The sequence below is a fragment of the Panicum virgatum genome, chromosome 5K (assembly GCF_016808335.1).
Source record: "Panicum virgatum strain AP13 chromosome 5K, P.virgatum_v5, whole genome shotgun sequence".
Classification (NCBI taxonomy): Eukaryota; Viridiplantae; Streptophyta; class Magnoliopsida; order Poales; family Poaceae; genus Panicum; species Panicum virgatum.
This window is the reverse complement of record NC_053140.1, coordinates 21,349,198-21,370,381: the sequence shown is the minus strand read 5'-3', so window position 1 is coordinate 21,370,381 and position 21,184 is coordinate 21,349,198. Positions and strand designations below refer to the sequence as shown.

General features: G+C 42.0%; 1 protein-coding gene and 1 long non-coding RNA gene across 3 annotated transcripts; both read left to right on the top strand.

Annotated features, from left to right (window-relative positions):
- Positions 1-718: 718 nt before the first annotated feature.
- Positions 719-3,195, top strand: LOC120710591. The gene is made up of 4 exons (XR_005689944.1): positions 719-1,348; positions 1,421-1,515; positions 1,668-1,727; positions 2,663-3,195. It is a non-coding gene; the product is annotated as an uncharacterized LOC120710591 (long non-coding RNA).
- A 2,404-nt stretch (positions 3,196-5,599) lies between these two features.
- On the top strand, positions 5,600-14,645 carry LOC120706916 (probable chromatin-remodeling complex ATPase chain). 2 transcript variants are annotated; one of them, XM_039991670.1, is made up of 25 exons: positions 5,600-6,060; positions 6,556-6,672; positions 6,819-6,922; positions 7,619-7,731; positions 8,350-8,447; positions 8,537-8,716; positions 8,798-9,019; positions 9,115-9,249; positions 9,332-9,614; positions 10,220-10,293; positions 10,659-10,879; positions 10,959-11,046; positions 11,132-11,225; positions 11,317-11,505; positions 11,588-11,619; positions 11,716-11,792; positions 11,888-11,977; positions 12,061-12,130; positions 12,315-12,357; positions 12,443-12,501; positions 12,614-12,779; positions 13,072-13,250; positions 13,327-13,542; positions 13,914-14,024; positions 14,125-14,641. In XM_039991670.1, exons 1-25 carry the CDS (start codon positions 5,767-5,769, stop codon positions 14,143-14,145), a joined length of 3,276 nt encoding a protein of 1,091 aa, XP_039847604.1. In that variant the 5' UTR covers positions 5,600-5,766; the 3' UTR covers positions 14,146-14,641. The 2 variants fall into 2 exon arrangements, with proteins under 2 accessions (XP_039847604.1, XP_039847605.1); XM_039991671.1 differs by having other exon boundaries at positions 5,621-6,060; positions 11,728-11,792; positions 14,125-14,645.
- The last annotated feature ends 6,539 nt before the right edge of the window (positions 14,646-21,184 follow it).

Here is a 21,184-nt window from a genome sequence, read left to right as displayed (position 1 = left end):
ATTTTGATCCGATTTTGACAGGCTAAAACTCAAATTTACGTACAGAAATTTGAATTTCGGCCAAAATAAAAGTTGTAGAGAATTAAAAGATCTACAGGGTTGCTTTGGGTAAAAGTTGATCTGAGCTACAGTTTGAGAGATAAAGCGGGTCAAGGAGCGATCAAAGTTAAATTCAAACTTAGCTCAAAGAGATGGATTCAACTGGAGTTTGACTGACTTACATTCGTCAAATAAAATATGTAATTAGCAGAAATTGCACAAACATAATTACATTGGAATGCATGTGATGACATGCAATTTAAAATGTAGTTATGCATGCCCAATTAATGCTAATAACAATGTTTATGCTGTTGACCATGTTTAGGCACATGATTAGCAACTAATGCACAAACCAGCTCAGCTAAACTCTCCCGACCTCACAAACTCCACTTTTTCTTTGAGAGCCACAAACTCCACTTTTTCTTTGAGAGCCACAAACTCCACTTTGAGATCCACATGTAAGCACAGAATGTTTGACAATGTAAGCACAGAATGTTTGACAGGGGCCTGGCACACTGAAAATGGTTCCTGTGCGCCAGTTCAATCGCGAGGGGGCGCCCCTCCCCCCTCGTTTTTTTTTCCCACACCACGGTTTTTTTCACGCGGGTTTTTTGCGGAACGCTCGTCACGCCGGTTTTTTTCACGCGGATCGCGGAGCCGCCCTCGCTGGACGATCTCCAAGGCCGCACGTAGCGGCGCGTCCTCCGTTTGCGCGATCTCCAAGCCCGCTCCGCGAAGCGCCGACCTCCCCCGCACGGAGCTCCAAGCCCGCGCGGAGCGTCGACCTCCCTCCCTGGACGATCTCCAAGCCCGCGCGGAGCGTCGCGTCCTCCGTTTGCGCCGCGTCCCGACCAACGCCGAGCCCGCGCATGTCGGGCTCCCTCTTCGCGACGGATCGCCGCGCCGAGCGTCGGCACGTTGGGTCGCGGCGCTGCCTACGCTTTTCGGATCGCGGGATCTCGGCGCCGCCGAGCGTCGGCCCACGGCGCTGACCACGCGCCGAGTGTCGGATCGCGGCGCCGCCCACGTCACGCTGCGGATCGCGGCGCCCTCGTCAAGCTGCGGATTGCGGGATCGTGGCGCCGCCCTCGCCACACTGCGGATCGCGGGATCGCGGCGCCGCCCTCGTCACGCTGCGGATCGCCGCCAAGTCTGCGCGGACGTCACGCCCTCGATCTCGCGCCAAGGGTCGGCACGTCGGACCTGTCGCGAGCGTCGGCACGTCGTGGTTTCATGGAGGACATCGTTGAGTATGATGGGCCGGCACACCAACTTGATTACGACATGGTCTGGGACGATGGAACCCAAGGTGCCAATCTACCAAGATATCTTTGTTTCACCTTCTGTTAATTCTGTCTATGAATTTATTTCTGTGTTGCAGCATTTGGTGATCAAGGAGATGAAGTTGATGCTGATGGAGTGCAAGATGCATCAACAAATGGAGGTGCAGACGATGGTGTGCAAGCTTCAGGGATGGTCTGTTATTCAGTCATGTTTTCCAGTTTTCTGTTTCATCTTGTGTTTTTCATTTGTCTGTTTTTCAGTTTACCCTGTAGATGATGTTTCTAGCAGTGTGTTTTTCCACCTATTGTACCCATTGTAGTTAAGTCTCCTTTTCACTCTTTCAGTAAATGGAGCTGCAAATGGTGACCATGTGGCTTCAGGGCCGCTGATGAATGAAGGATCAGGTAATGCCCTACACCATCCAGTAAGATGCAAAAAGTTCCTGAATTTTTGTCAGATTAAGTACAGTCACATGATACGGGGAGTTAATATGGGCCAGAATTTAATCATCAGGCACAAGATTTTAATCCTGAATCCCCTCCCAGGAAATGAGTAGTCCGTGTGCTTATTTTCTGCTTGTCGCATTGCAGTTTGTTACCAGGGTGCATCTCAAAGTATGAATATGAGAATTTTTTTTATTGAATTATGCCCTTTTTTGACTGACTGTGCTAACTGATAAGTATTAACATCCTAGCTAATCTCTCCATATAAATGTAGGTATTTAACCTGAACTAGATTTAAGCTGATGATAGCACTGCCAAGGCGTATTCAGGCTTTTAGAGGTAATAACCAAAAGTGGTGCCTTACATCCATCACTACAATATGTAATTATACGCATCAGAAACACAGCCACTGAGCCACACCCTCACCGATGGTCCCATCCTCTCTTGTGCCAAAGGCCGTGGATAGCTAGCTTTGTTTTTGAACATGCCTCTTCATTATTTCTTCAATCACTTCGCTATTGCCCTTGGTAATCCAAATGTTGCCTGAATATATATATATATATATATATATATATATATATATATATATATATATATATAATTGTAAATTCTAGGAGCTGTTATGAATAGAATACATAATCCCAGTTAGATGATTTTAGCACCTACTATGCGTTATGAGAAATTTGTGCAGGTTGATGGCTTGTCAATGTTACTGAGCTTCTAGAGCTGCAATTTGAGCACCATTGACAAGCCTCTATCAGTTTTTCTTCATGATTGTTAATAAATAAATAGTTATGTGAGTAGCATGTGCCTTTGATGTTTTATGTTGTCTGCTTTAGATGTTTCATATGTGGTCCCATTTTGTCCTTCACGTACGTTCAAATCTTGTTTGTCAGATGATGGTATATGCATGACCCTTGAAAAGGGCTTTTTAAATGAACTTGCGGAGGCTGGTGCCACAGAAAGTTCAGGTTACTCTCCCAGTTGCCCTCTGGGAAATGAGGTCCATCCAGAACAATCATCAACAGTTAATGTTCTGCAGAAATAGGGCTCTATTTTAGGACAATAATCTATGGATTATTTTCCTGCCCCTATATTTCAGAATCTTATCCTATTTTCAAAGAGGTCTACCATCTAATAGGTATGCTATCAAACATATTAGTTTCAAATTCCAGCTTTTGAATTAGTTTCTAATTTCTGTATTGGATATCCAGAGCAATATTTTTCAGATGTCATGGCAAGGAGGGGCCAAGGTCTGGTGCTATTGCCAGGACATCATATTAGATTGTAATTTCAGTGAGATCATGTAGTGTGATGTGAGAAATGTCTTCTTCATCCATTGTCATGGATAGATGGCAGACCAAAAGGCAGTACCCGTGGGGTTGTAGCACTTTTATAATGTTATATCCAATTCAAGCTTTTAAATTTATTACTTTGTGCGAAACCAAACTATCGAGTTGTACTCGCATTTTCTTATCCCAAAGAAGGAACCAAGTTGAACAAGATTCCTCTTCTCCGTCACTTAAACGTTTGTTGATTGTTATGTGCGTGGATTTGTTGGATGGACACAACACACAACCTTATTAGAGATACATATAATGTGCGGATGAAAATAATTATGGTATGGATTATGATTTAAGCTAAATTGTTGGTTAATTAATCTAAATATCTTGTTTCCTAGGTTGTTTATATAATTGTCACATATCAATCACTGCTTTAAATATGAAGTAGTTATTTTTTGAATTTTTTAAAATATGTACATGCTCCATGTGGACCTATACTAGAAATCTCTTGATTTTAAAACATGTGCGTGCCGCACATGGGCACTGCTAGTTAAACTAAGTTTTCAAAACATTCGTCAAATAAAATATATAATTAGTAGAAATTGCACAAATATAATTACATTGGAATGCATGTGATGACATGCAATTTAAAATGTAGTTATGCATGCCCAATTAACGCTAATAACAATGTTTATGCTATTGACCATGTTTAGGCACAGGATTACCAACTAATGCACAAACAAACCAGCTCAGCTAACATCTCCCGACCTCTTATGTTACTGGAGACGCTGGGCGCATGGGCCTGAGCCGAACTGTTTTTGTGGGCCCCTTTTGTGGATGGAAAGAAAAAGATATTGGGCTCCTTTGGTTCACGGAGGAATTGTGATGGATGAATTGAATTGTCGTTCAGTTTTCAAATACGCGAGGAAATAGAAATGGGTTCTAATTCAATTGTCGTGTTTGATTTGCATGGGACAAAAGAAATTGGATCAACCAATACCAACTAATAAGACAGTTACAATTGGATCATCTCCATTGTCTTTGGATCCGTGATCACTTTAAATTAAACTATAAAAACATACACAATTTACCCTAGCTCCTTTTTAGCCCGATCCTTCAAATTTATAGACTGTATTTATGAGCCATTTACCACCTGTAGAAGTGGGACTTGTTTTTTTAAGTAAAGCTGAAATCTGTGGTTCAGTAATTAGTGTCAGTGACATATTTTGTTCGTTATCAAATTGTTTTGATAATCTTAGTCATCTTTTTATTTAGACTAAAATACACGGGTGGTTCTTATAATAAAACTTATCATGAAGAGTCAATAAACTTGTTAAAGTGTGACATAAGTCCAAAGTATCAAACATATCCCTATGATTTTGCCCTATCAATATGTGATCTCCACATGAATATGCCACGTTAGCAACGATAAGGGTACTTTGGAAACTTCAGATCTGCAAGCCATACGTGACAAGTCTAAGGACATGGATCCATATTTTCAAAGTTCATGAATGTGGATAACACTCCACGATAATTTAAGAACCATCCATGTGTTTTGCTCTTTTATTTATAAAAAAAACTCATAGGTGAGGTTACCATATGCATCCGTGCAAAATTCACATATGGATCTAAACCCGTTTGATAGTTACAAATGCAAATTTATGGTACAGTAGTAAAAACAAAAGGAGACTAAAAAAGAATGTTCATACTATTACACCATATGCATATGTTTCTTCTATTTAATGCAAATGAGAATGGATGATGTTTTTTGAAATTTTTGGATCATAACTCACCTGTAGTTGCGAATGTGTTTTCATTTTATTATTAGAAACTTTTGCAAGTTCATGAATGTGGATAACACTCCACGATAATTTAAGAACCGTCCATGTGTTTTGCTCTTTTATTTATAAAAAAAAACTCGTAGGTGAGGTTACCATATGCATCCGTACAAAATTCACATATGGATCTAAACCCGTTTGATAGTTAGAAATGCAGATTTTTGGTACAGTAGCGAAAACAAAAGGAGACTAAAAAAGAATGTTCATATTATTACACCATATGCGTATGTTTCTTCTATTTAATGCAAATGAGAATGAATGATGCTTTTTTTTAAATTCTTGGATCATAACTCACCTGTATGTAGTTGTGAATGTGTTTTCATTTTATTAGAAACTTTTGCATGCGTTTTATACTAGAATTGGCATTTTCCTTAAAAACGAACCTATTTGTGGAAGGGACGCACTTTGTATCCATACATTACCGACTGTTGAAAAAAAACATATAGTCAAAGGCGAGTGATCTAAAACAATAAGCAAACTGTATACGACCTTATGAGATATTTCTATTTCCAAAATAAATAAATTATTTATAAATTCCACATATGATCGCATCGAGTTTTGAGATGGAGCCGTCTATCAGTACCGGGCCGTGGGCCATGCCTCCAAATGAAACATAAGCTAGCCCAACAATGTCTCGGTCTGTGTCCATCCAGACCCAAATTCCCAGGGCGGCGGGAGGCCTCAAACCCATTCCCGCCTCGTTGGCGGGAACCCCCCCCCCCCCCTTTTCCACCGCCGAATCGATTTCACTACTGAAATCCCCACCGCTTCTCGCTCCATCAAACGATTCGAAACCATTCCGCACTAGAAAATCCAAAATCGCTGCGCTCCGAAATCCTAACCCTAGTCTTCCCTTCCCTCCCGCCACCGCCCGCCCCAATGGCGAACCCGGCGAAGTACGACGACGAGGAGGAGGAGGTCTCGTCCTCCGCCGAGGAGGAGGAGGACCAGTCCGACTCCGCCGGCTCCGGATCTGGCGAGGAGGGGGGCGAGGACGCCGCGGCACCTCCCGCGGGGGAGGAGGAGGAGGTCGATGAGGAGGAGATCGAGGCCGTCACTACCGGCGCCGGCTCCGAGGAGGAGGACGCCGGTGCCGCGGCCCCTGCGGAAGGCGGCGACGAGTCCCAGTCTACCGAGGACGACGAGACCGCCCCGGGTGACGATGGCGACGAGGTGAGCGAGCGGTTAGGGTTGGGTGCTACAATCGGGTTTCAAGAGGATTCAATTTATCCCCCCGCCCCCGCAGGCCGCAGCGAGGGAACTAACTTCGAATAAAATTTAGAATGATATGTTTGCCGGCCATTTCTACATGTGTGTTGCACCGATCTGTTTGTCGGCCATTGCTACATGTGTGTTGCACCTTCTGCATTCTCTGTAATTTTTTATTTGCTCGTAGCGATGCTTCTAATTTTGTTTTGCTACATGTGTGTTGGACCTTGTACGTCCTCTGTATTTTGTTTGCTTGCAGCAGTACTTCTAATTTTATTTTGTTTCATAGCTGTGGCGTCAATTTTTGATTGTCTTCATCACTCCATAATCCACAGATAACTACTAATATTGACAAATATCTCTAATTTTGAGCTGGTTGTACTTGTATCCTCTATTCTTGTCATATTGTTCAGGAGTGAGAATTTTGCATTGCTTTGCCCCTAACTGTTCTTGTTGCAGACTGATGCAGTGGCCGGGAAGCGTGAGAAAGCCAGGCTAAAGGAGCTCCAGAAGATAAAGAGGCAAAAAATCCAAGAAATATTGGATACTCAAAATGCTGCCATTGATGCTGACATGGTATGTACCGTCTTTAAAGGAATTCCTTTATGCAAATGCATGGTTTGCGTGGGATTAATCATATGCACATCATGTATTTTATTGATCATTTGATGCCAATATGTATAGATTCTGTCACTGTTCGCTGATCTTTATATTCTTGACAGAATAATAAAGGGAAGGGACGATTGAAATATCTTCTTCAGCAGACGGAAATATTTGCTCACTTTGCAAAAGGAAGTCAATCTAAAGAGAAAAAACCACATGGGCGGTAAGATTGGTTTTGTTTGTGCCATTATTGTACTGTACAATTACTGGTCATCTGACAAGACTAGTGGCAGTTTCTGTCTCCTTTGTTAAGCATAACATTTTCGAAGTTAAACTGAGCTTGTTTGGCTGTGCTTGTTGCTGCTGCAGCTACAATCCTGTAGCGGCAGCGCTGCGTAGGGCAGCCGAACACATCCACTGTCAATAAGCTTGTACGGTCGTACCCAACTTTGATCGTGACCACAACATGAAAATTTGTTTGATACTGGAAAAGGTTTTGATTAGCACTTGAAACATGATTACATTGCATCAACTCACATTATAACCAATTTTTGATGTTCAAGCTTTGTATTTGAATCTTGTTGTAGTTTCTTTGCTGTCCTCTTGATCTGGTTAATTTTATTAAGTTGTAAGGATTGTGTACCATTTTTTAGATTTTTAGATTAGATGACATCTGGTGTACCTTATACATGTTTCATACTGTCATTTATCTATGGAGTTGAAGAAAGTTCAGATCACAGTTGTTATTTCGAGTAGTTTATGCTGTATAGTAATAGGTGTCAGTGTCACGTATTATAAAGAGCTGCTCATTATTCTATGGAGGACCATAATAGGATTTACTTCCATTTACTTCAGGGACATTTTGTCTCAGGGTCAGTGCTTGCTTAATTTATTTGTTGATAAGGTAGTCAATCTGTAGGGGGCGACATGCATCAAAGATGACGGAAGAAGAGGAAGATGAAGAATACCTTAAGGAGGAGGAAGATGCCCTTGCTGGTGCAGGGGGAACACGATTAGTTTCTCAGCCTTCATGTGAGCCCTTCTTTGCCGACTATTTGTTTCTACTTTACAAATGTTGTTTTCTTGATATAAATAACCATCATAAGTTGATTGAACACTTTTCTTTCTAGTTTTTTTTCCCTTTGTTGTCATAAAAATATTTAATGCTTTTGTAAGATGAGGAAATGGAACTTGGCATTAATGTTGAGAGGGCATAAATGAAACTTGGCACTGATTCTTTCTGGTGAGGTGCAAACTGAACAAACATTATCAATGATTGGTTGTTGATAATTGTATTTTTGCAACTAAGATCAAATATCAGGATCCTTAAACGAATGCAGACCTTTTTTTTATCTGACAACTTCCTCTATACACTTAAGTGGTGTGCTAGCTTGTGCTGATTCTTATGAAAGATGAATATCTACTGATGCAGTTAACATCTGTTTTCTGTTTCATTTCCACGATTGCCTTTTTTGTTTTATTCATTGTGGGGGCTGACTATTTCCTTAATTTTCCTAGTAATAGAATTGATTTGCATTCTCATAAAATCAATCAATGCTGTTAGGCTTTAAATCCTTGGGGTTTAGAATTCTCAGTTCTGTCATATGTAAACTTCTAAGTTCTAAATGGTTGAATCCTTACACTTTGCAGGCATTAAAGGAAAAATGCGAGATTACCAGTTGGCTGGGCTTAATTGGCTCATACGGTTGTATGAGAATGGTATCAATGGGATTCTAGCTGATGAGATGGTATGTTTAATGTGTTAGATGTGATTAAGATCTTATTTCTGTTTATGCAGTTTTGTTTGACTTGGAATGTCTATTATTCTATTATTCAGGGCCTTGGGAAAACTCTTCAAACCATTTCACTGCTGGGCTACCTGCATGAATTCAGAGGTATAACTGGTCCTCACATGGTTGTTGCACCGAAGTCCACACTTGGCAACTGGATGAAGGAAATTCAGCGTTTTTGCCCTGTCCTTCGTGCTGTGAAGTTCTTGGGAAATCCAGAAGAGAGGGTTAGTCTCAAGTCCAATCTTTAGTCATTGCTGAAAATAATGCTGTCATGTTACTGATCTTCTCTTATTCTGTTGTGTCAGAACCATATAAGGGACAATTTGCTACAGCCTGGGAAATTTGATGTGTGTGTGACTAGTTTTGAAATGGCAATCAAAGAAAAAACTGCATTGAGGCGTTTCAGCTGGCGCTACATTATTATTGATGAAGCTCACCGGATAAAAAATGAGAATTCTCTTCTATCGAAGACTATGAGGATTTACAACACTAATTATCGTCTCCTCATCACAGGCACTCCACTGCAGGTAGGTTTCGCTTTACAGTACTGTTCTTTGATTGTTTCTTGTTTCATATCCATTTCTGGTTAAATCTGATTTTTGACTGGTTTGCTATATGGCAGAATAATCTCCATGAGCTTTGGGCTCTCCTCAACTTCTTGCTACCTGAAATATTTAGCTCTGCTGAGACCTTTGATGAATGGTTTCAAATTTCTGGAGAAAATGATCAACAGGAGGTGGTCCAGCAGCTCCATAAGGTTGGGATACTCCCATGATCAACCAATGTCAATACCTTGTTAATATAACCCTATATAATTCTCACTTGCAATTTTTGTGAAGGTCCTTCGCCCATTTCTTCTTCGGAGGCTTAAGTCTGATGTAGAAAAGGGTTTACCTCCAAAGAAGGAAACCATACTTAAAGTTGGAATGTCTCAGATGCAAAAGCAGTACTATCGTGCTCTGCTTCAGAAAGATTTGGAGGTTATTAATGCTGGTGGTGAACGCAAGCGATTGCTTAACATTGCCATGCAATTACGCAAATGTTGTAACCATCCATATCTATTCCAAGGAGCTGAACCTGGTCCACCGTACACAACTGGTGAACATCTAATCGAGAATGCAGGTATAGCACATCATATTCTAATTGCACAATTGTAATATGTTTCTCAGCATTACCTTATAAGGTTTCTTATTAACCGATGGTATCCACGGACGGTATTCAGTCAGAAAGTTTGGTTCACTATCCTGCGGGACCTTGGCCTGCAAACACTTGCACCACCACAAGCTATGAATCTGTCCTTTGAGGACTGGTGGGCTGTTGCAAGCAACAGGGTGACTGGTCAAAAAACAAAAAGGGCTCAACTCAATTATCATACTAGGAGCATGATCTTTGTGGAATCATCGTAGTTGCTGTGTGTTTGATGGAATCTCTCCTTATTCTGGCATGTGTTGTTGCAACCATCAAAGAGGAGGCGAGACAGTGGTCTATTGCTGGGGCTCGAGGAGTTTTTCATCTCCTCGCCCCAGCAGCACCTGCAACCTAGGTTGCACTGGCCTTGTTTTGATCTAGTCACTTTTATTTGTAAGAGTTGTCTAGGAGTTTTTGGGTGGGTTACAGGCCCATAATTCTGTAATACTCTCTTTATTCTTAATATATTGATGCGCAGCTCTCCTGCCCGATCGAGAAAAAAGGGTTTCTTATTAACCATTATTTTGATATTTATGTAGGAAAAATGGTGTTGTTAGATAAATTGCTGCCCAAGCTAAAGGAACGTGATTCCAGAGTCCTTATTTTCTCACAGGTGATTGTTTACCACTGCCTTGCAGATTAGAATGAAATTATGATAGCAAATTGCATGTTAGGAGAAATCATGACCCCATTTAAGGCTCACTAAGTACTAAACTCTGTTTCAAATACTTGATGCTCTTGAGCACTTAATTTCTTTTCAAATACTTGGCTCTTTATGTTTCCTTTTCCTATTTTGCCCCTCATAAAATATTATGAGAATGTTCTAGATACATTTTTAAGGGCATTTTAATTGTTTCAAGAAAAGTGAAGCACCTTTGGTAGCCATGCATTGGTGAAAGCTACCGAGTATTTAGAAACAGAGATTGGTACTATTTCCCCAGAATTTTGCATTTTTTAACATATATTACCGTCCTGCAGATGACAAGGCTTTTGGATATCTTGGAAGATTATCTTATGTACAGAGGGTATCGGTATTGCCGCATTGATGGAAATACAGGCGGAGAGGATCGTGATGCATCCATTGAAGCTTTTAACAAGCTGGGAAGTGAGAAGTTTGTTTTCTTGCTTTCAACTAGGGCAGGTGGCCTTGGTATCAACTTGGCCACTGCTGATGTTGTGGTTCTTTATGACAGCGATTGGTACGCCAGTTTTTATGTTAAAATCGTAGTCTTATTTACCCTCAAAGATAAATTATGTCTGATGCTCCTATGCCTTCAGGAATCCACAAGCTGATCTGCAAGCTCAAGACCGTGCTCATAGGATAGGCCAGAAGAAAGAGGTTCAAGTTTTTCGCTTTTGCACAGAGGTTTGTTGATTCTAGATCAATAATTATTCTAGTTCCATATTTTATATAGCTATCTGACATGAAAATGATGCAAACAAAATTACAGTATACTATTGAGGAAAAAGTGATTGAGAGAGCTTACAAGAAGCTTGCGTTGGATGCTTTGGTTATTCAGCAAGGACGTTTGGCAGAGCAGAAAAGTAGGATTTTAAACTTGTCATTGATATTTGTCAAACCATTTTCTGTATTAGTTGAATATGTGTTATTCTGATCACATTCTCATTTATTCAGGTGTCAATAAGGATGATCTTCTGCAAATGGTAAGGTTTGGTGCTGAAATGGTTTTCAGTTCTAAAGACAGCACAATAACAGATGAGGATATAGATCGTATTATAGCCAAAGGAGAGGAAACAACAGCAGAACTTGATGCGAAAATGAAAAAGTTCACTGAGGATGCCATTAAATTTAAGATGGATGATAGTATGTGCCTGTCCCCTTTCTCCTGTGACCCTCACTGTCCCTACGTATTTTTCTTTCGGTTAACACTATTTTTCTGGTGCAGACGCTGAATTGTATGATTTTGATGATGAGAAGGTACATTGATACATTTAATTTGTGACATCAATTGGAAATTTTGTTTGTAGTATTTGCTCACCACCAACTAAATTTGCTTTTTTTGATTGATTGTAGGATGAAAACAAGGTTGATTTCAAGAAACTTGTCAGTGATAACTGGATCGAGCCACCTAGAAGAGAAAGGAAGAGGAAGTAAGGCACAACTTTTGTTTTATTTTTTATTTTTTGGGTTGCAGAGAACTTTACCTAATACTTGTTTTGGCATTGTTTTAACTTCTTTCTGGTAGCTACTCCGAGTCTGAGTACTTTAAGCAAGCTCTTCGCCAAGGTGCACCAGCAAAGCCTAGGGAACCAAGGATTCCAAGAATGCCACACTTGTAAGTTCCTTCTATTTTGAAAATTTTCAATGACCACGCCTTGTTACATCATATCACCAGCTCATCTTTGATTTGCTTGTCAGGCATGATTTCCAGTTCTTCAACAACCAAAGGCTAAATGAATTGTATGAAAAGGAAGTGCGATACCTCATGGTAATTTGTCAACTAGATTGTTCTTTTGCAATTTCAGCTATCCTTTAAGCAACTTGTTAGGTCAACATTGCTTCATTTTGTGCCTAGTTTGTCATTCCATTATACATTACTTTCCTTCATTGTGTAATAGTTTTGCAATTGTCACTGGTAATCTTGGTGCTTAACATTAAAAACTTTAATGCAGCAAGCAAACCAGAAGAAAGATACCATAGATGGTGAAGACGAAGGTATTATCAGCTCTTGCTTTTCCTAGTTTGTGTTACAGCATCCAGGCGAGTTATGCTAACCTTCTTATTCTAATGGAACCCTCAGATCAGTTGGAGCCTTTGACTGCAGAGGAACAGGAAGAGAAGGAGCAGTTACTAGAAGAGGTTAATATCACATGCTGAGTTCATCAACTTTTCATTGTTGCTACCTATCTGCTTATCCTTTTTACATGCTTGTGTCTAACTCCGTTTATTGTTTCCATGGACCAAATCTCAGGGTTTTGCATCGTGGACAAGGAGAGACTTCAACACCTTTATTCGTGCATGTGAGAAATATGGTCGAAATGACACAAAAAGCATAGCCTCTGAAATGGAAGGGAAAACAGAAGAGGAGGTTCAGCGATATGCTAAAGTTTTCAAGGAGCGATACAAGGAATTGAGTGGTAAGGCAATAACTTGACATAGATAATTTTAAGTTTTTAACTCAAGTTGTAAATATATTTTACAAACTGCACATCCACACCTCTAATTCGGCTTCTAATTTAATAAGAACTATTTTGATGGTAATGTTGAAGTAGTGTAATTATTTTTGTCATAATTATTTCAGAATATAAAGTTTTTACTGTTTATCACCATCATTTTGTATAAGTTCATATCAAAGATCAGCTGTGAATTGAGAAAAGAATACTTGTTTATACTACTGACTGTTTATGTTTTGATCCATTGTCCAACCAGATTATGATAGAATTATCAAGAATATTGAAAGGGGAGAAGCAAGAATATCCCGTAAGGATGAGATTATGAGGGCCATTGGGAAGAAGCTAGACCGCTACAAGAACCCGTGGTTAGAGTTGAAAATTCAGTATGGCCAAAATAAAGGGAAGTTCTATAATGAGGAATGTGACCGTTTTATGGTATGTTCTCCTACTTTATTTTATATATGTTTATTGGAGTACATGGCATGATTAATAAGCTGTTGTTGCATTACAGCTTTGTATGGTGCATAAACTTGGCTATGGGAACTGGGATGAACTGAAAGCTGCCTTCCGCATGTCTCCCTTGTTCCGATTCGATTGGTTTGTGAAGTCCAGAACTGCACAAGAGTTAGCTAGGCGTTGTGACACCCTTATCCGACTCGTTGAGAAGGAGAATCAAGAATATGATGAGCAAGAAAGGCTGGCAAGGAAGGAGAAAAGGCTTGCTAAGGTAAATTGTAAACTTTGCATTACTCTTCCATGTAACTCTGCATTCTGTCATTTGTAATGTAAGGTGCGAAGGGCCTTGCTGCACTGGGCTTAGGGAGAGCATCTTAACCGTGTTGTGTTTCTGTCTATGGTCAGGTCCTACATCTTAGTTTGATTGTAATAGTCCTAGAAGTACTATAACTCCCACCCCCCTCTCTGATCCAAGGGGGGTAGTGGTTTCTGTATTTGGATCCTTTCTAGTGGTTTCTGTATTTGGATCCTTTCTTCTCCTTAATACAAAGATATGCAGCTCTCCTGAGTATTCGAGAAAAAAAATGTATGGATGGCCTGTAAGCTGTGATGCTAATTGTTTTACTCTTTTATTATTGACAGAACATGACTCCAACGAAGCGAGGAGCATCAAGAAATTCGGAGGGTGAGACAACTCCGTCGAATTCATTCAAGAGGCGGCGGCAGTCCCTTATGGATGATTACGTGGGCTCGGTAAGTCATTGTTTAAAATTTGTACCTGCTGATAACCCTTGTACATCTTACCAAAGAGAATTGTGTATCCTGGGGCTCACTGATTCTGAATATGTTTCAGGGGAGGCATAAGAGACAGTGATCTGATGTTTTCATCCTGCTTTTGGAGTTCGCCAGGAGATGAGCGGACGCGGTATCTGCAATGCACTTAAAGCCCAGCCCTGGAGTGCTCAATTCCTCTAGCACCTGAGCTCAAAGCCTAGAACATCACAGGGTTTGACTTTGTAGTGTAACTTCTGCAATGACATAGGTTAGTTTATTTCTAAATTAAGTGGTATGTAAATGCTGTGGGGTCATTTAATGACCGCGTGGGTTGGTATAGTCAACACATGATGTAGAGTGTTGCTGCCGTTTTGAAGTGGCTCGCCTTGGAGCAAAGTTAAATGGAACTGTTACTTCGCCCAGCAGGCTAAGTATGGCACCTATGGCAATAGTTGTGAACCTTACGATTGTCTCGCCGTAGTAGTAGTAGCAAAAGTGAACTACCTGGGGCCACTGTATGGCGCCAACTTTTGTACTCTGTATATTTCAGTTCTATTGCAAGTCTGGAAAACGAAAATTGAACTGGAGCTTGCTTGCAAATCAATTGGGATCTGCATTGCATTACTAATTCGGATGATATGCAGATCCCAACCAAAATTGTTCATGGCACTTCATTACCCAAACTATGAATCTGTGAAATATTGCTGCAGCTGGTCTGTGTGGTGGGATATACTCCTTTCGTCTCAAAAACAAGTTATTTTAGAAGTATTCTAAAAATTTTATGACAGATTAACAAGATATAAAATGATACAGATTAATAAGATATGAAATGATTAAATTTGCATTATAGTCATATACAGTATCATTTTGACTTGACTGTTGCATGCCATATCCATGACGCGCATCATTATCAAGTTCGAGTCAATGGGAATCAAAATGATTGGACTGTTCAGAATCTGTTCGGGTTCTACGCCGCTGTCTTTTGGGCCGTGTATCATGTTGGAGTCCATTAGAGATGTATCTAGGGTTTCTTAGATGACCCTACCCTAAACCTTTATTCAATAGCTATTGCTCAAAGTTAGGGTTGAGTTTTGCTTAGATTAATTTATCAAGAACAGTTTCGCCGTTATCGGTTTCATCCTAGTGCTCCTAGTTGATAGAAAATATTAGAACTATCAAAGAAAAAATTTAGAAAAGAGCTGGAGCACATAAAGAGGACACAAAGCAAGCTGATTTTTAAGCTGATTCTTGTGAATAAGTTTCCTTTGTAACGATCTGGTTTCATCCTAGGATTAAGTTTAGGCCATCAACTAGGCTAGTGCTTCGGACATTTGTTAAGCATTATTATCTTCTAAATTGTGTTCCATGTATACTTATATTGTTGCCTTCCTAAGCTCCATATATCTCTTTGGTTTCTGCAAGAATTTGAGCTTTGCAATAGATGTACCACTCTTTTATAGATGGCCAGATGGGAGGCACGGCCCAACACGGCATGAGCCCGATTGGGCACGTCACAGCGAGGCACGAACAGCTAGCCGTGCTGTCACCGCCGCAGACGAGCACTATGTAAGAAGAGGACAATAGTGACGGGCGTCATATCCTTAAGGTGACGGGCATCGCGTCCGTCACCTGTACATCGTCATTGATTAGAACAGAAAAGTGACGGGCAAAAGCCCGTCACCTATGTATGTAAAAGGTGACGGGCATCAGTATGAGCCATTATCTATGATATTCTTAGTCAGCCACCTATGTCAACACATAGGTGACGGGCATCATTCTTTTGCGTGCTAAAATAAATATTTACAGCATGAATAAAAATAAAAAAATATTTTCTTTTTCCCTCCGCGAATATGCCCGCGTGCGATTTTTTTCTGACATTACCAGGATTCGAACCCACAACCGCAGCCTCGCGCGGGCTACACCATCACATGTGACCAACAATGAGATATTTTTCTTTTATCATCACTTTCTAATGTCTTATATAATCTGTTTCATAGCTATAACGATCTCAAATGAAAAACTTTTCAACCACAAAGTTATAGATTTGGTGGCGAGTTACAACTTTCGTATATATTTTTTTCCATCTGAGGTCATTTGAAAATTTTTAAAATTTGAAATTCAAAATTTAAACTATATATTTGGGTGCCAAAACAACTTCAACTGAAAAAATTTTGAACTACAAAGTTGTAGATCTGGTTGAGGCCTACAACTTTTGTATAGACCAATTTTTGATTTGAGACAATTTGAATTTTTCAAATATCGCATGTTCAAATATTAATAAAAGTCACAAATGTGACGCGCCTTGATGTTGCACGACACCTATGTCATCACAAAGTTGACGCGCTTTGATGTTGCTGGTCACCTTTTACTTATCAAAGTCCGTCACCTATACTAACCTTATCGGTGACGTTATTTAATGTTGTCCGTCACCTATATCAAACTTATAGGTGATGGGCCAAAAATGTGGTCCGTCACCTATAACAAAGGTGACGTGCTTTGATGTTGCACGTCACCTATGTCATTATAAAGGTGACGGACAACATTTTAGATAGGCCACCAAGAGGTAAAGGTGACGTGCATCATCTTCGCGCGTCACCCAAATAACAAAGGTGACGTACAACGACATGTCACCTTTGTGCACGTCACTATAGGTCATTTTTTACATAGTGGAGGCACGACACAATGGGCCCGGCGGCCAACATTCCTATCCTGGCACAGGCATACCGACCAATGGAAGCAGCGTCGCATGATGTGGGTGCAGGCGGCGGTGGTGATGGCAGGGGCGGCCCAGCATTCTTATCCCGGCACGGGCATACCGCCCAATGGCAGCAGCGTCACACGTTGTGGGGTGGTCGACGGTTGCGATGGCGGAGGCGCACCATGCAGAAAGGCTAACGGTGTCAGGGCGCATGCAAGGAGGTGAAGCGGCGGCCGCAGCGCTAGTGAGGGAGGCGGCGCGCGGAGACGGCGAGGCACGCAGCGGTGAGGCTTTCGGTGGCTGGGGAGGTGAGGGCGCGGCGTGCAAGCACTCGCGCTGATGTGCGTGATAAGCAAGTGAGAGAGAGGAGGAGGAGGTGGCCTGCTACTGCTTGGAGGGAGGGGGGAAAGATTAGGGTTTAGAGCGGAGCATGGAGATTATTTATATGAGTGTAGAGAATTAAAGTTCATGATGGGTTGGATCGTGCCAGCCCATTTAGCCGTGTTGCGTCTGGGCTGGCACTATGTGTAGTCCCGGCCCAGACACGGCATGATACATGGGGTCGGGCCGGCACTAACCCTATTTATACTAGCTCATACATGATCCAATGACTATGAAATTTTCACTACATCTCAACAATATAGTTATTAGTCACCATAAAAATTTCATTATAATTGGACCACGAAAAATGTTGATATGAATTAATTACAGAAAAATATATATCTAAAAGTAAAAAAAAGTTACCAAATTATATCATATCATATGTTCAATGAATAGATCTCACGTGGAGTCCAAAATTTTTTGATTTTCTATTTTTTGATTTTCAAAGATTCATAAAATAAAAGAAAAAGAGGAAACCACTAGGAGAAACCAGCCGGGGAGATCATATTCCGGTAACGCGAGTCCGAGAAGCCAAAATAAATGGTTTTTGTATTTAGGGTGGAAATATAAACTTGGCCCACAGTCCATAGAGATAAATAGAATTTTTTCCTGGAAAGCTAAAGAGATAAGCTTTGTAGCGCTACTACCAGTCCCACGCCATTATTAGGTCCTGGTCAACGAGAATCATTAAAACAATTAAACATCCATAATCCGTCAGAGTGGTACACTCACGCAAGTTGAAAATTCTTTTGACGTTTGGAATTTATCCATGAATTCTATCATAGAGCAACATTTAGTGAAATCCTTTCATAATTTACCTTTGTCACAAGCTTATTTGCCTACTATTAGTTGTTTTTTTGAAGGAGAGCCTACTATTATTAGTGATAAAGAATAGTTGTGTGACAATGATTTGGTTATTTCTATATCACAACTAGTACATAACAATGATATCATTACTTCGGAACCATATACTTCTGATGAATATAATGTGTTTATTCCAATTACTAGTGCACAAGATGAGCTGAAGCCTCGTTTGATTGCGGGGTGTAAAGTTTTTGAAATGGAATCTTTTCACATTTGAAGTACTAAATATAGAATAATTATAAAATTAATTACAGAACTCGTCTGTAAACTACGAGACGAATTTAATGAGCCTAATTAATTTGTCATTAGCTTATGGTTACTGTAGTAATTTAGTGTCTAATTATGGACTAATTAGGCTCATTAGATTCGTGTCGTAATTTACAAGCAAACTATGCAATTAGTTGTTTATTTTGTCTAGATTTAATACTTCATGCATGTAAGATTCCCGTTCGATGTGACAGATTTGGAATTTTGAATTTTTGCAACTAAACGAGGCCTGGAATTATTATCTTCTTTAAATGCTCTAGGTTATATTGAGTTTATTGTTCTGCGTAATCTAAGTTGTTTTGGAGGAAACTTTTTTCATATCCTGAATTGCTATACTTGACTAGGAATATATATCACTTCATTGGCAAGTATAATCATAGTTTATATTTGTTCAAATTTGAAATCTTCTTCGGTTGGGCAGCAGTGTGATCAAATAGAGGGCTGCAATAACACTAATCATGCACATCTAGTTCCTCTCTAGTTTTGTTTTCAAGAAACAGATTAAATTCCAAGAAGGGAGCATTATTGGTTACAAGTACAGCCCAAGCACAGACATTGTTTTCAGAAAGAACATATTGTAGCCTAAGAACTGTGGGTTACAAGTAAGAGATAAGATCTACTTGGATTGTTTATAAGGAAGCAGGTCAGTTAAGATCCCTAATAATCTGAGCATTTTGTTCGAGCCTCCATTCTAATCTGCAGGGACCCTTCCATTGTCCAGCCGAGTGCCTGTCCGCTGGGTAGTCTGAGCAGGATAGGCACCAGGATATGGGGAACCTATTCGATAGCGAGGTACCTAGGTCTACCTCCGTCACTCGCCTACCCATGAGGCATGAGAACAAGAGATGAAGAAGCAAAATGGAAGCCGCCACTTCAGCTCTTAACACAGCAAGAGGATTGAGAGTTTGAGACATAAGGGCACGTTTGGCTGGACTTTTTTCGGCTTTGGCTTCACCTGTGTCGCTCAAATTGAGGCAATGTAGCCTGAATCCGCTTTGTAAGCCCATGTTAAAATGACTTTTTTTGCTTCACCGGCTTTGGTTTCAATAGTGAAGCCATTTTGAAAGAAGCCCTCCCAAACGGCCCCACAGTGCACAGCAGGCAAGAAAACTTACTGGCGGCGGTGGCAAATCGGCTGATTAGACTGTAATACTTTGTATTGCTAGACTTAATGTTAGGGCAGTCTCAATGAAAATTTCATCAGGAGTTTTATGAAAATTAAATAACATGCCACGTCAACAATTTTGCTGACTTGGCAGAGTTACTATAAAGAGATAGGAATTTTTTTAATATTATTTTAACCGGAGCAGAGGAAGAGCCGGGTGGCGGTGCCTGGATCCGCAAGTAGGGGAGCCGCCACTGGCCACCACCGCCCGCCGCGGGGGGCGAAGCTCGAGCAGGGGTCGCGCCCCGGCCGCATAGCAGGGGCCGCGCGCCGCGGAGCCATGGCGTGCGCCGTCCAATCCATCGTGGCCCGCGCCCGCCGCCCCGCGGTGCCCGCGCGCCGGCGGCCCCGCCCTGCCATGGCCGCGAGGTGCCTCGTGGAGGCCGTGACAAGGAGGCGGGCGCGGCCGGAGCCAAGGCCGGAGGAGGAGGATGCAGCCGGGTGCCGCTGCCGCGAGGAGCCTCCACCATCGCCGGCACGGTGACATGCCGCCTGCTGAAGCCGCCGCGAGGGCACGGCCAGGGGGGAGCAGAAGCAGGCCTTCACGCACTCGCCGGGCTGCACCTTCCCCTTCCTTGCCACGAGGCCCGCCGCCGGGGAGGTAGGCCCGCCGTGAAGGCCACCGGGTCAGGCGCCGGGGAGCTCGGCCGCCCAAGATGGTGCCGCAGTCGCGAGACGAGTTAGGAGGGAGGAGGGCAGCGCGGCTTCGGCCCGCCCACGCCGCCGTGCGTGCTCGCCCTGGCTCACCACCCCGTCGTGCGCGCCCGCCCCGCCGTCCTCCGCCTCCGCGCGCCTCATCGCCGTTGTCGGCCGCACAGGCCGCACGAGCAGAGCCGAGGAGCGCTGCCGCCGTGCGCATGCCCTCCCACCATTCTGACCTGGCCCGTGTGCCCCACCGTCTCATCCAAGCCATGTGTCGCCTCCTCATAGGTCCCCTAGGTCGGTTCTGCAGGTTTCACCCCGTGGCTCCCTGCTATAAATACAAGGGGGATAGAGAATAGAACACACACACACACACCCCTCACCTCACCCACCTCTTGCTTAGTCTTTAGGCTTAGTGGAGTTTAGGAGAAGTCTAGGTGTATTCGAGTCGCCGGAGTTGCTCGAGAGTTCTGGTATGGGTTCATCTCTAGCCCTCTCTTGTAATATTCGGTTGTTTGTAATAGAATTAGACTACGGTTACCGATATCTGCTTGAAGTATGTTTTGAGTTATCGGATATATGCTTCTTGATATGGTTCTGTTATTGTTCAATGCTTGTATTGCATGATCGCCCTGTGCTTGCGATGGTTAGCATATCAGCCTTAGAACTCTATCAACTGCTCCAGTATTTGTATGTTTGCTCTAGTGTGATGTCTGTCCATCCGAAGGGTGGGGGCTCCGCGCGGGACACTACAGTATCCCTTACTAGTGTAGACATGGTGTCTAGATTAGCTAAGAGTTGCTGGATGTCAACTATACCCACGGTTTGTAGAGGTAGCCGGCAGGTGGTGGCAGCCCTGTTCGAGCCCTAGTAATCCTCCACGTTCGGTATGGGGGGGGTAGGAGGTGCATAAAGCCGCCGGGGTGTATGTGCTCCTCCCGTTGCTTCGATAGCGGTCTCTCTGTTGTGTAGTTTAATCTCTGATGATCTAACCATAAGATGGCATAGATATAGCTAGCCTAACACAGTTGACTCGAGCTCTAACTTCTACCTTGCTCCCAGCCTAGAGCATCTTTTATCTTTTCTTTTATTTATTTATCCAGAGGATAGTTTGTGTGTGTG

Coding starts and splice junctions, on each gene's coding strand:
- LOC120706916 (XM_039991670.1), top strand. CDS start 5,767: ATGGCGAACCCGGCGAAGTACGACGACGAGGAGGAGGAGGTCTCGTCC. Junction 10,294..10,658: donor GAGTCCTTATTTTCTCACAG/GTGATTGTTTAC, acceptor ACCGTCCTGCAG/ATGACAAGGCTTTTGGATAT. Junction 12,358..12,442: donor CATAGATGGTGAAGACGAAG/GTATTATCAGCT, acceptor TGGAACCCTCAG/ATCAGTTGGAGCCTTTGACT.